The sequence below is a fragment of the Bacillus rossius genome, chromosome 5 (assembly GCF_032445375.1).
Source record: "Bacillus rossius redtenbacheri isolate Brsri chromosome 5, Brsri_v3, whole genome shotgun sequence".
Classification (NCBI taxonomy): Eukaryota; Metazoa; Arthropoda; class Insecta; order Phasmatodea; family Bacillidae; genus Bacillus; species Bacillus rossius.
This window is the reverse complement of record NC_086333.1, coordinates 66622944-66635763: the sequence shown is the minus strand read 5'-3', so window position 1 is coordinate 66635763 and position 12820 is coordinate 66622944. Positions and strand designations below refer to the sequence as shown.

The 12820-nt window shown below is 34.6% G+C and overlaps 1 protein-coding gene across 3 annotated transcripts in view; it reads left to right on the top strand.

The window, feature by feature from the left end:
• Positions 1-7978, top strand: part of LOC134531929 (organic cation transporter protein-like) — a 59395-nt gene extending 51417 nt beyond the window's left edge. For all 3 annotated transcript variants that reach the window (XM_063367978.1, XM_063367980.1, XM_063367979.1), the window contains exon 12: positions 1696-7978. In XM_063367978.1, coding sequence (XP_063224048.1) covers positions 1696-1869 — 174 coding nt within the window. In that variant the 3' untranslated portion in view covers positions 1870-7978. The remainder of the gene's footprint in view (positions 1-1695) is intronic.
• The last annotated feature ends 4842 nt before the right edge of the window (positions 7979-12820 follow it).

The window sequence follows — 12820 nt, the reverse complement described above, 5'->3', positions numbered from 1 at the left end:
TGCAGTATTTCGTGGTTCACGAAATTTTTTTGGTTCAATATGTAGATTACCTGGTTCTGGGGAAGAAGGTGAAAATATTAAAAAGAAAAGGTTGGTTACGTGTGGTTAGCTTAGCTACAAAAATAATTTCCCCCAAAAATGTAAATTTTTAACATTTTACGTAATTATTGTAACTGACTTAGCCAAATCAACTTGTTCACTTCAGTATTATTTGTCTAATTCCCCATAGACCACTAATACACTTACCCTACATACTTGTTAAATGATGTGAAATTTATTTTTAGTACGGTTCTAATTCTCATTCTTACTATGAGGGTTATTCAATAAGTAGCCAGAAAAATTGATGTAGCTCAAAAACAGTTTGTTATTTATTGAGAAACATTCAAAAGTTTAAATTGGCACTTATGTAATAACTTCTCATCAGTTGTTTGATAAGATTTTAACACAACATATAAATCAGTCAGTTTAAAATGTCCGGTTCAATTGAGATTTGTACTTAAAAAAAAAAAAGTGCAGTGATTAAATTTTTTAGTTGCAGAAAGTGTTAAAGATTACAAAAGTTTATAGAAATAATTGTTTCAATCGTTCAAACATTTACAAGTGGGTAAAACAATTTAAAAGTGGTTGCTAAAGGATTTGGTGATGAGCAGCCTGGTGGCTGACCAGTGAAGTTGTCACTTCCTCCCTTGAATCTCGCTCTAACGCAATCATCCGAGACAACAGATGAATCATTGTTGAAATTATAGCTACAAAAGTGTTGAAACTGTCCACAACGTCATTCAAAATAAACTGCAACACAAGAAAACCTGCGTGAGATGGGTGCCGAGATAACTTAGGGACACCCATAATCCATAAAGAAATGAGGCTTCAAATCATTAAACAGTTAAAAGCTCAATGTTCCACTGAGAAAGAAGCTTTTTTTTGAAAGAATTGTAACATGCTCTGAGACATGGATTCACTATTACAAGCCTGAGTCGAACAGACAAAGCCTTGAGTGTAAAAAAAAACAATTTTCAAATGAGGAAAAAATTCAAGACCCAGCCATCTGATGGTAAAGTGATGCTTACACTTTATTGGGACTGACAAGGCCATATTTTATGTGATTTTCTTTAAGACCGAAGAACAGTCAATATTACAGTGATATGCTGGAAAAAAAGAGAGCCTGTAATTTGCAATAAACATCGTGGACTTTTGAAAAAAAGGTGTGATTTGGCTTCATGACAATGCACGGCCGCACTGCATTCAAAAACTGGGCTGGGAGGTTCTTCCACACGCTCCTTACAGTCCATACTTTAACCCGTCAGACTTTGTGTGTTTGGGCCCTTTAAGGAGACTCTAAGCGGCAAAAAATCTGCTTCAAAGAAGTAAAGATTCAGGTGCAAACGTGGCTCCGAATTTTATGCCAGGGCATAAGCAACTCAAGGGAACGATGGTACAAGTGTATAAGTGAAGGGGGGTTGGGGGTGTTATGTTGAAAATTAGCCGAAATCTCGTTTTGGTCAAATAAACAGTTTTTTTAAGCTACATTGATTTGTCTCATTACTTGTTGAATCATGTTAAAATTTCATATTTGTATTCGAAAATAATTTGCTTATTGTATTGGTTTTTCATTCAAAATTACATGCACACGTACACACACGCGCACACACATTATCACAGGCCCTAGTACAGTGGCAGTGTTGTTGTTTTCCGCAGATGAATTACATGTACTCGCTGCCGCTGATCCTGTTCGGCTCGATGTCCCTGGTGTCCGGCCTGCTGGCCTTCAGCTTCCCGGAGACGCTGCGGAAGGACCTCCCCGACACGGTCGAGGAGGCGGAGAACATCGGCTCGTCCCGGGAGCACGCCCCGACCGTGAAGATATGCTAGCCCCGCCGGGCGCACCCCTCGGTCGTTCCCCCGCCGAGGATCGCGTACGGAGAACTCAACAGTGTGCAGGCACGCAAGAAGATGTTGGTGCAGCTCAAAAATTTACATACCTCGATTGGTTCTTATCGTTAAGACAGAGGAGAAGACAAAATGATCCTGGAAAATGAAAGATTGTAGCCCAAGTATTTGAATGGGGTATTCAACCCTGTGTGTGTTTCAAAACAGCAACATCTTAAAAACATAGCTTTAAAAACCATAGTATGAAGAACCAAATTCATCAGACTTTTTGGATCTTAACCATGCGTTAGCAGTAGTTTTCGTATGAATTTGTTAAATCATCTCCAGGATAGTAATAAATTATCAGTGACATGGCTGAAACCCAAAAGTCAAGTGAATTCAGACAACGGCTACGTAAGCCGGCATATTGTTTTGTGTAAACTGGATAGCTGTGTACACATAGGTATCAGGAAAATATGTTTTCTTTTCCTATAATGAAATTATTGGTAAGGCATTTGAAACATGTGAGAAAAATTTAAATGTTAATACTTTTCTGTAATGCCAGTAAGTGTTAAAAAAAAAATGCTCTAGTTGTTTCATGTGTTATTGTGGCCAAGACCATGATTGTCAGTCGGTAGTAAAATTTCATTGCAGGTCGCGAGTTAATAACTGAATATTAAATGCCATAACATAGTAAGACTTTCTAGGGAGAGGATTGTCCGAGGTCTTGAGAACTATAGTTCCAAATTCTTTGCTGATGTTAAAGTAGCAAGTACACCATACTAAATATTGTTTTTTTTCCCTGAGGATTTAACGTGTGTCCTATGTAAACTTTTTAAACATTACTGAATTTTATTGAAACTATCAAATTTTGAACATTTGGAAATTCCTACATGCCCAACGATTAAAGGCATAGAATAGACAAATTAAAGGATTTTTTATTGATGATAAAAAATTGGGATATTTTCTTACCTAGCATAATAAAGTGTTTTATATGTATAATTTATTGAAAAATTGCAATTGTACATATTTGGCATAAGAGTTGTTTGGATGTAGACATGAAAATAAATGTTATTTTCAGGGTTAGATGTATATGGAAAATTCATGGGTGAGAGGTTTATGTTTTTTTTTTTTTTTTTAAAATAATTACAGTAATTTTAATAGAAAATAAACACAGCTTCTTCCTTGAGGATCATTATCAAAATATTTTAAAGATTATTTTATTTGTTTGATTCTAATTAAATTGTTGTATTTATTTGTGACCAAATTTTTTTTTTTAGCATAAGTCTTACGTTAGATAATTTTTCCAACATTAGCTTTATCATAATTTTTCTCATAATTTTATTCCATGGTAATATCTGTTTTCTCAATTATAAATATGTGCACAATTACAATGGGTAGTAATATCATAAATGAGATAGTAGCTTGGCTTCTGGGTTGTAGCCACATCCTTGGTGAATTATTCACCAAGGACGTGGCTACAATCCAGAAGCCAAGCTACTTCAGACAATGTCTGTGAAAGCCTGGGAACATTATAAATGAGATAAGTTAATACATACATGGTCAACCAAACAATGGAATATCCCGCATGTTGCTTACATATCAATTAATGCACAGTTTTATCTCTTGCGGTTCACACAAGCTGGTGGCTGGCTGTCTGTGAGATAGTGGTGAGAGATATTCCTCTGTAATTGACAGCTTCGACTCTGCACTTGTGAGAATATCGTGGAACTACGTGAAGATAATTTACACGGCCCTTTAAATCACTTATGATCACCTAATTAGCACTCTCTTAACATGTTGCATAGTTTTCTAATTCCAGGATTTAAAGCAGTGGAAGTTTTAAATACCATCATATAACACTAGCATAAACTCGGTGAAATTTCGCAGACAACACGTACTAGAATGTGTGCTGTGATTGAGAGAGTAAGTGGAGGGCAGGGCAGAAAGAAAGGCAACTAAACTAGTATAGATCCTGTTTGAAAACCTTATTACAGTGAAAGGTCTTAAATTCAAAACGTTTGGGACCGCGGAAATCCCGGATGTAAAGACAAGATTTTATAATTTTATTTTTAGTCCAATATAGTTTTTAAAACAGAAGATTTTGGTGTTATTATTTTTATAAAAGCTTTTTTGAAATACTTACTACTAGTGTTGGGCCGATTCCTAAAATATACCGATTCCGATTCCATTTTCGATTCTTAAATTAAAGGGTCGATTCTTCGAATCCGATTCCTTAATTTTTAGCTGACAATGTTCAACAGAGTAATATACTCAGAAAAAAAAGGTTGTTTATGATTTAAAAATATAATTGCATAATTATATATAATATATATATATATATTATTGATATAATTGTGTTACATTTTCTGTGCAGAAATTAACATTATATACAGCTTATATAATGTTAAAAAGTATGTTCATTACCATCAAGTTATGCTACCTTGAATTTCTAGCACAATTTGGCCTTTTAACCTTGCATATAGTTAGACGAAACATGTGTTCAAACACTGCCAATAATCAAAGATGTCTTATGATGTATTTTGTAAATAATGTTATAACTTAACCAACTTTTGATACCTTACATTATCAACTCAATTAATTAATTGTAAAAAAAGAGGTTTGTACGTTTAGGTTAAGAATTTTATTTTCAAGCGCAAGTAAATAATGATCCAAATAAAATAACAATATAACCTCGTTGATACATATTTCAAGGGACCTGGGCGAAAAAAAATAAAAAGGGGGAAATGTAAAAATAAAACTTTATTATCTCATTATGATGGAAATGACAAGAAACAAATATGCACCACACTAAAATAAAATGTCAGAGATGCTTAAGTTTTAATATATTATCTAGAACTTAATTATCTCACTTGGTGAAAAGAATAAATCCATCCAGTCTTGCAGTTCTTCACAACCGTAAAGAGAAAATAAATTTTCGGTTCTTGACTAAGAACATTCTGTGCATGTTTAGCATCTCAAAATGTCCACATTTTATGGTGAGATTTTCTTACACAAAATAATTAAACTCTTCAAAAAATCGCGTGATAACATTTAATTCATTTCAAAAATTTATCGGAAACAATTCTATTAAACACAACTACTTTCAAAAGATTGTTTATGTTTGGTAATAAAAATTTACAAACGTTTCAGCAGCAATGTTTGGAAATTCAGATTAGCCAACTGCCTTTCCAAAATATATCTAATGTAAAAAGAGCATCGCTGAACACAAGAACGCCGATTAACAGCAATTTGGTTATGTTGCTTTTAAACTTATTTTAATATGGTCGCAGTAATCCACTGTAAATTTGGGTAAAATCTCGTTCAAAAATTATTTCATTTAATTCTTTAAAGTTTAAAGTGCAGAGATGTGAAACATCTTAATTTTCACGTTGTCACCAAAGATTTGGTACATGGCCGTATGGTTTACCATGGCCGGTAGCACAAACAAAAACTTAGGTTGTTTACAATGGCAAATGTAGCTGCCATGATCAAATAGTTAACGTTTACGTTATTTTACTTGCCATTTACATAATTTTCTTTAAACATTTATGGTTTTGTCTAGTTATTTTTGAAGGTTTACTATTAAATGCAGTGCTGCTGCAACGTAATTTCCGAAAAATGCTTTCGTTTTTAAAGCGGGAAAGTAGATACTGCATTTGTACTATAGGGAAAATGGCGGTGCAAGTAAATAAATACGTTAATTACCGTAATTCGTAAATCAGTTCCGTAAAAAAGATTGTATTATGTAGTTTAAAAATTATATTTGCATTCATTTTAGTATTTTCTTACGTTCCGTAGGAGATGTATTTTGTAAACTTAAAAACAATGCAGGAATCGGTCATGGTCGATTCCAAAACCATTGTATTCTGAATCCCACGATTATACTGGAATCGGTGGGACCGATAGTGATGGGTCGTTCGTTAACGATTCGTTCAAAAAGAACGAATCTTTGAGAGAACGAAATCTTGCGATTCGTTCGCGATGTAAAGAACCGGCTCTTTGAGAGCCGGTACCTTGAAAGATTCGGTAGAACGAAAATGCGGAGAGAACGAGAGAACCAACCGGCTCTTTGAGAGCCGGTACCTTGAAAGATTCGGAAGAACGAAAACGCGGAGAGAACGAGAGAACGAGATGAGAGAACCGGCCACGGGAAGCCTACAATGTACAAAAGTTGAGGAACATCCCGATGAAGCCCGAAGGGTTAACCTTCGGGCATCTTCGGAAGTTGGTTTTCTTTTGAAAAAACGCGCGGGAATGTTAAATAGATTGTAAATATTGCGCACGATAACAATGAAATAGAGAATTTGTTTAAAGAATGTGTAAGAAATGTGTCTCAGCAGGTAACGACGGCGAGATCTAGAGCCGAGAATTTTTTTCATTTTTTTTATTGATTTTTGACCAGTTATTCCCAACAAACTTTAATGTAATGGCATTGCATTGTTGGTGCCTTCTTTAACTCCTGGCAACAACTGTTACATTGCCGGTACTTTCTTTATGTTTGTATCTTAATCCAGTCTTTCTTAATTTATTACATTTGCTGTCATATTGACAAATTATTGTCGACTTAAAAATTAGTTTGAAGGCCCTTAAAAACTGTTGACTGCAAGACATTGGTTAATATTACATTAAATCACAGCACTCAATCAATCAATCAATCCATTTCTTCCCGTTTATTGCTGTTATATTTATTTCTGGAAGTTGATTTTAAAACATCTAATTTTTTTTCCCCGCTCGATATGCGACAGTGGGGTTCACACTAGGAGGGGATTGTGAAATAAGCAGTGCGAGAGTGTTCTGCTTGTAGACTGCCACGGGTGCATTTAATTAATTAATTTAATACAATGATATTTCTCTTTGTATCTATTGCATGTTACCTTAATGTTTCATTTTCCTGTGGTGGCAAATACAAAATCAGCTACATGCATTTACACCTGCTGTCACCCGGTCCTCTGTGGAAGGCCCGGGGAATACCTGACGGGCTGTACGGGTGTTGTAATGATGATGATGATGTCCGGAGGGCGCCAGGATAGCTTGGAAACCTTGGCCGTTGTTGGTCGTGGGTGCATTGCCCCAGCGTGCCCCGTCTATATCTTAATTGTAACATTTTAAACTTTCTATATAATCAATCTGGGATTTATAATGTTTGTAGGCCTATCAATTCCTAACTCAATGAAAAATGTATGTACATACTTATAAAATTGTGATATAATAATTTGGTTAGCATTTTTAATTAATTTTTATGTATTTACTGGTCATAATAAAAAACTTTTAAATGTTCTCCTGTAAACTTAGATAAATGGACATAGCACCCTTTCCCTATGGGGTACAGAAATGTTTAAATTGAAGAAAGTTATTTTAGCCCAATTTTAAAGTTAAAACTAATAACTTTGAATTGTATTTGTGTGTGTACATATTCTAATGTTTAATGGCTGATTCATGTATGTTACGCAGGAACTGTTTTGTTTGTTATTGAGTATATGTACTTACTGTCATTATTCTGAGCATTTTCCTGCTTAAGTTTTGTTCGAGGAATAACTAATAGAATATTACCAGATTACATTTACAGGAATCAAGTACATTTAAAGAGAATAGGAGTTACTAGCCATATAGCATTTAAAGCAGAAAATTTTAATGTATCAGCTGATATTTGGGTTGCTGGGAAAGAATTGGATACATGTATGCATGTTATTGCATCTAACAGTTTATTTCAGAGATACCAGAACGTACTATACTTCAACTAACTATGTTTAACATCTAGGCACACTGAAGTTATATAACTTGTGATGACACAAATTCTGTTGGTCAAAATAACAAATAATTATTTTATTTAATTTTTTTTTGCACAAATTAAAGATTCTGTTTCTCACCATAAAAGTAATTTTTCACATAGATGGATACTGAGGTTCAACACAATTGTGTGCTTTAGTGTATGTTGACTTGCAGAGTGTCATCTGGTCGTAGAATGTAAAGAGGAAATATTACTCTGTAATCTCTGTTTTGGTAATGCTCAGTACAGAAATAATACATTTATTTATGTGAAAGTTAGAGCCCACAGTTTCATCACAAATATATTAATGGAAATAAACATAAATATTGAGTAATTTTTAAAGTTTTGTTGTATTTTTTTTATTCATAACAGCCCTGCCCAAAAGAACCCTATCCATGTCCATTTCTTTCAGCCTATACCGGTACCTCATAAAAGTTGACATGTTACATTAAAATATATATGTGCAGTTCATATAGAAATTTTTTTATGTACTATGCATGAATAGAATAATGACATATTGAATATGTTAAGCCCAGGGGCGTAGCCAGGAGGTGGGGGGTTTAGGGGTTCAAACCCCCCCCCCCCTAGCACCAAATCTTTAATTAATTTCTTATTCATCACTGAAATAAATTTCATATTAAAATTAGTAAAATTTTTACCATTAAAATATTTAAAATTTAAGAACCGAAAACTGCTAAAATAGCACTATTTTACACCTTAAAATCCCAATTTTTCCGGGGGAGGACCCCCAGACACCCACTTTAATACATGCTTCTTAACACCCCCCATACACAAATCCTGGCTACGCCACTGGTTAAGCCTAAATCTTTTTTTATGATTCAAATATTACACTTTCTTTCTTGTAACTTACCTACCAATAACTATCAATGTGTTTGAAAATATACCTATCATGTTATTGTTATTATTATTATTATTATTATTATTATTGCTGCAAGTGGGCACAGAAGTACCCGGTGGCAAGCATTCACTCTACTTTCCCCGCACTCTTCTTCTGAACTGGTCCACACTCCCAACCATCACACACTCCTCCTCCAGCCTATTCCATTCCCCTACCGTCCTCACTGTACAATCATTTATTATGAATATGTGGCAAAAAATCTTTATACTTTTTTTCTCTCCATCCAAATTTCATAAGTTTTATCATTGAAATATAAGGTTGTAAAAACATACTCTTTGATTTTTAAATAATACCTACAACCAGTTTTATTTCAACTTTCTAAGTTACTATCCTTAAGTGGCAATTAAATAACATTCTAAATCCAGTAAAAAAGGCACAGTTATGAGGATTGATAAAAATATCTCCTAATTTTCATGTGGTGTCCAAGGAATCGCATGTATAAGCAGATGTTCTAATTTTTTCTCATGCCTGCAACAAACGGAAAATAATTCTTCATTTCCATGGCGCGTCCAAGGAATTTAACGTATAAGCTAATATTGTAATTTCTTCACATGCTTGCAACAAACAGAAGCAATTTACAAGTAGGTACTGAGGATGTAGTGAATTGCTCAAATAAAGAGCACTCTGGAGACCAAGTGTTAAAGAGAAACTGAATAAAAAAATATATTATTTACAGCAACATAATACACACCCAATGGTCAACATATTTCACACGTTAAAAATTTGTATTCTTTGATAATCTCGATAATTTTGGTATCTTATATAAATATACATTTATCTTTTATCTATTCACACATTTCATTATGAAGTCATCAACACAGCAGCGTTGAAGTATTTACGACTGTACATTCTTAGTTAGGTCGAAAATATGGTCTCAGGGCGGGTTCTACCACGTGGCTGCAGGCAGGAGTGCGTCGTTAATTTAACTTACCTGGGCTGTTCAGGCCACCCAGGACGCCTTGTATGAATTATGAATTAATTAATTTGTACTCTTGCAATTGGGCTTCCACCCGGTGACAAGGATAACTCCCTCTCAACTCCCTGAGCCTCCTCCTTAAGTCCCTCCCTCCCTTCCCCTTTAATACTCACTCCTCAAGCTCACTCCACTCTCGTCCCGTTCTCACCAGCAATGAAAAGGAAACAGACTGAGTAAAAACTATGGCACTTTATTGACGTATCATACACACGCTTGTCCAACCAATGGCCGAGTCTGTTGTCGAACCGTCGTTTCACGTTAAGTCTATCACTCTGACGTTATGCACGGACAGACTAGAGATAATAAATTCATCTTCACCTGCTGAGGCACCTAGTATGAATAACCTAACTGTTACAATCCATTCGTGAATGTTTCACAGACAACTTACATCTCCACATACCCGACGATGTTTTCCATTTTATTTTCTATACATTCCTTAAATTAATTCTCTATCTTACTGTTCTTATATGCCATGTTTACAATCTATTTCTAAATACCACGCGTTTTCCCAAAATAAAAACAAACTTCCGAAGATGGCCGAAGGTTAACCCTTCGGGCTTCATCGGGATGTTCCTCAACTTTTGTACATTGTAGGCTTCCCACCGGCCACGCGCCCGGTCTGATTCGTTCGTGAAATGATTCATGACGTCAGGAGTCTGAAGAATTAGTAATCACAGCGTGAGCATGTTCATAAGAGCAAACGATAACTGATCAAATAAAATAGGGTAACATGAAAAGTATCTATACCTGAAAATGTCAACTGTTAAGTAGTGGTTTAAAATTGCGTTTTCACATTCACATACACAAATTTGGGGGAAAAAAAAACATGAATTAAAAATAACAGGGAAAGTAACTACAAATGTTCACACTTACCATTTAGGTGTTAATTAATGTACCTACTTCATTTTTCTCTCTTCATACTGAATCGCAGTAGTAGTATTCAATTTTTGTCTTTTTTTCTCTAAATGTGTTGGTCTACATGTAAACACTTTACTCTCTCTAGAGTGTAAATAGCCTGTATATTAATATTTGTAACTTAAAAAGTAATACAATATAAATAATCTTGTTTCATATACGCAACTGTGATTCACTGGCTACGAAAAGCAATGTTCAAGTACTAGCTATAATAGTGCGATTACAAATTAAAGTTAAGAAAGATCACTTTCGTACCTAACATTCTTAGATTTAATGCTCCCGTATTATATAGAATCACTGCATGAAGCATTTTCAGCGATCAACAGTCAATAATTTTATAACAGTCAGTATACAACTAGACGTTTGAAATTTCATTTACCCATGCAGAGTAGATAAAGATAACCACCCACGCGATCCAGCCTCCTCTCGTTATCGGGTCACGCGATAACGAGGGGAGGCTGGAAGCAAACACGTAGCCAATACTCTAAAGGATGAACGAGTTACGTCACCTGATAAAAGAGCCAGATCCTATTCACAGAAAAGAACGAAATGACCGAGATGAACGAATCGTTCTGAACGAATCTTTCACGGAACTGATCCGAAAGTACCGGTTCGGTCAAAAGAACCGTTCTGCCCATCACTAGGGACCGACCGATTCCGGAATCGGAATCGACCCATCACTACTTACTACACCAAAACAGGGGTGAAATTAATATGCTCCATTTTTACGAAAAAAATAAATTGTTATAAAACTGATACATTCAGAACAATAAAAATAAATTAGAGTGCATTTGTGGTTTAAAAGTGATTCAATACAAGAAGTACAATAACACAAAATTAATTCTTTTGATTCATGCACTTTGAAATTCAAGGAATGTCATTTCTGGACAAAACAATTGTACAAACAATAAAAGATTACTTTTTTTATGATTTTAATTAAGTTTTGGTTAAATGCTACGTAATTCCATGATATAACTTGCACTTAGGTGCTATATGGTGTATAAACTTGCATTTAGGTGTTGTGCAGTGTTTTGACAAGATTTTAGGTGTTATTTCTGTTGTATTGCATTTCAGTAATACACCATATAATCTTGTTCCTACAGATGAGTGGTTTTTCTGGATTATCTAACATCACAATAATTTTAACAGAAATATCAAGTATAAAAACTTGCTGAAATTAAAATCGACAGTGACAATAACTATGAGTGAACTAAAAAAAGCCGGCAGCACGCAGTAATGACACCTGGCAGCTCAGGTAAACAGCCATAATTCACCGAAAATGATACAACCACAATCAGCACACCATAATTTGATACTGTGGCCAAAATTGTGCAAGCAATGGTGATTAATAACACCATTAAAGCATCGCACATTCTCAGAGCAGCATTCTTTGGGGAAAGAACCCTAGAAAAAGTTTCCTTAATCTGGAGTCACAATGCCATGTTGTGCACAACATGCTCAAAAGACAAAAGCCAATGAAATACAAAGTCACTGTGATGTCAAAACTACAAAATACGTGCCCTAACAGCCCGCAAGAAGTAGTCTATTTCTGATTTTGACGTGTCATGCTGTAAACGGAAACTTTACAAAACTAAACTTCAAAAATACTTACCTACTCGGTAAATCTTTATGCTGAAAAATGAAATTTTGTTTTGTTTGGGTACACTTTAGTATATGTAACTTACCTTCATCCTTCATCTGTTTATATAAATGGATATATCGTGTTTATGGTAAATGAAAGTTCAGGTCCATGGTATTCTGTATGACACTGGGTTTAAGGACTACAGAAATCAGCCAAAAAAAGAAAATGCATGGGGTGAGATAGCATCTACTTTTACCCTTCTACACTGTTTTTAGCACATTTTATACTGTATTTTATGGAAGTTTATGGCTTGGAATGATTTGCCGACAGCCAAATCTGAAATTGTCCAGTTAATTTTCTCTTGGTGTTGTAACCCCACGCTATTAAAGTAAATTCCTTTCAAGAAGGTTCTTAAATTACTAAATAATTTAGACTTACTATAAGAGAAACCTTATTTAAAGGGAAAAAATGTATGTATTCATGATAAAGTGCTAAATTTTTAACTTGTCCAGCAGGGAAATGCTAAGTGGATTTCCTGCGGTAATAAAAATTTTTAAGTTATGTCTCCATTATTTAGTATTTTACCACATCAATTCTACAAACAAGTGTAAAAGGAAGTGACTAATATTTAAATTTTCATTCAGTTCGGCAAACGGTTTTGTAAAATGCTGAATGAGCCAGAGAATCGATCCCTCATGGTTACGAAGTACACACGTGAACTCCAGCCAATTCATTTCATGGTAACTTTGATGCATCAACATAAATAAAAAAAAAAATTAAAAAAAAAAGGTG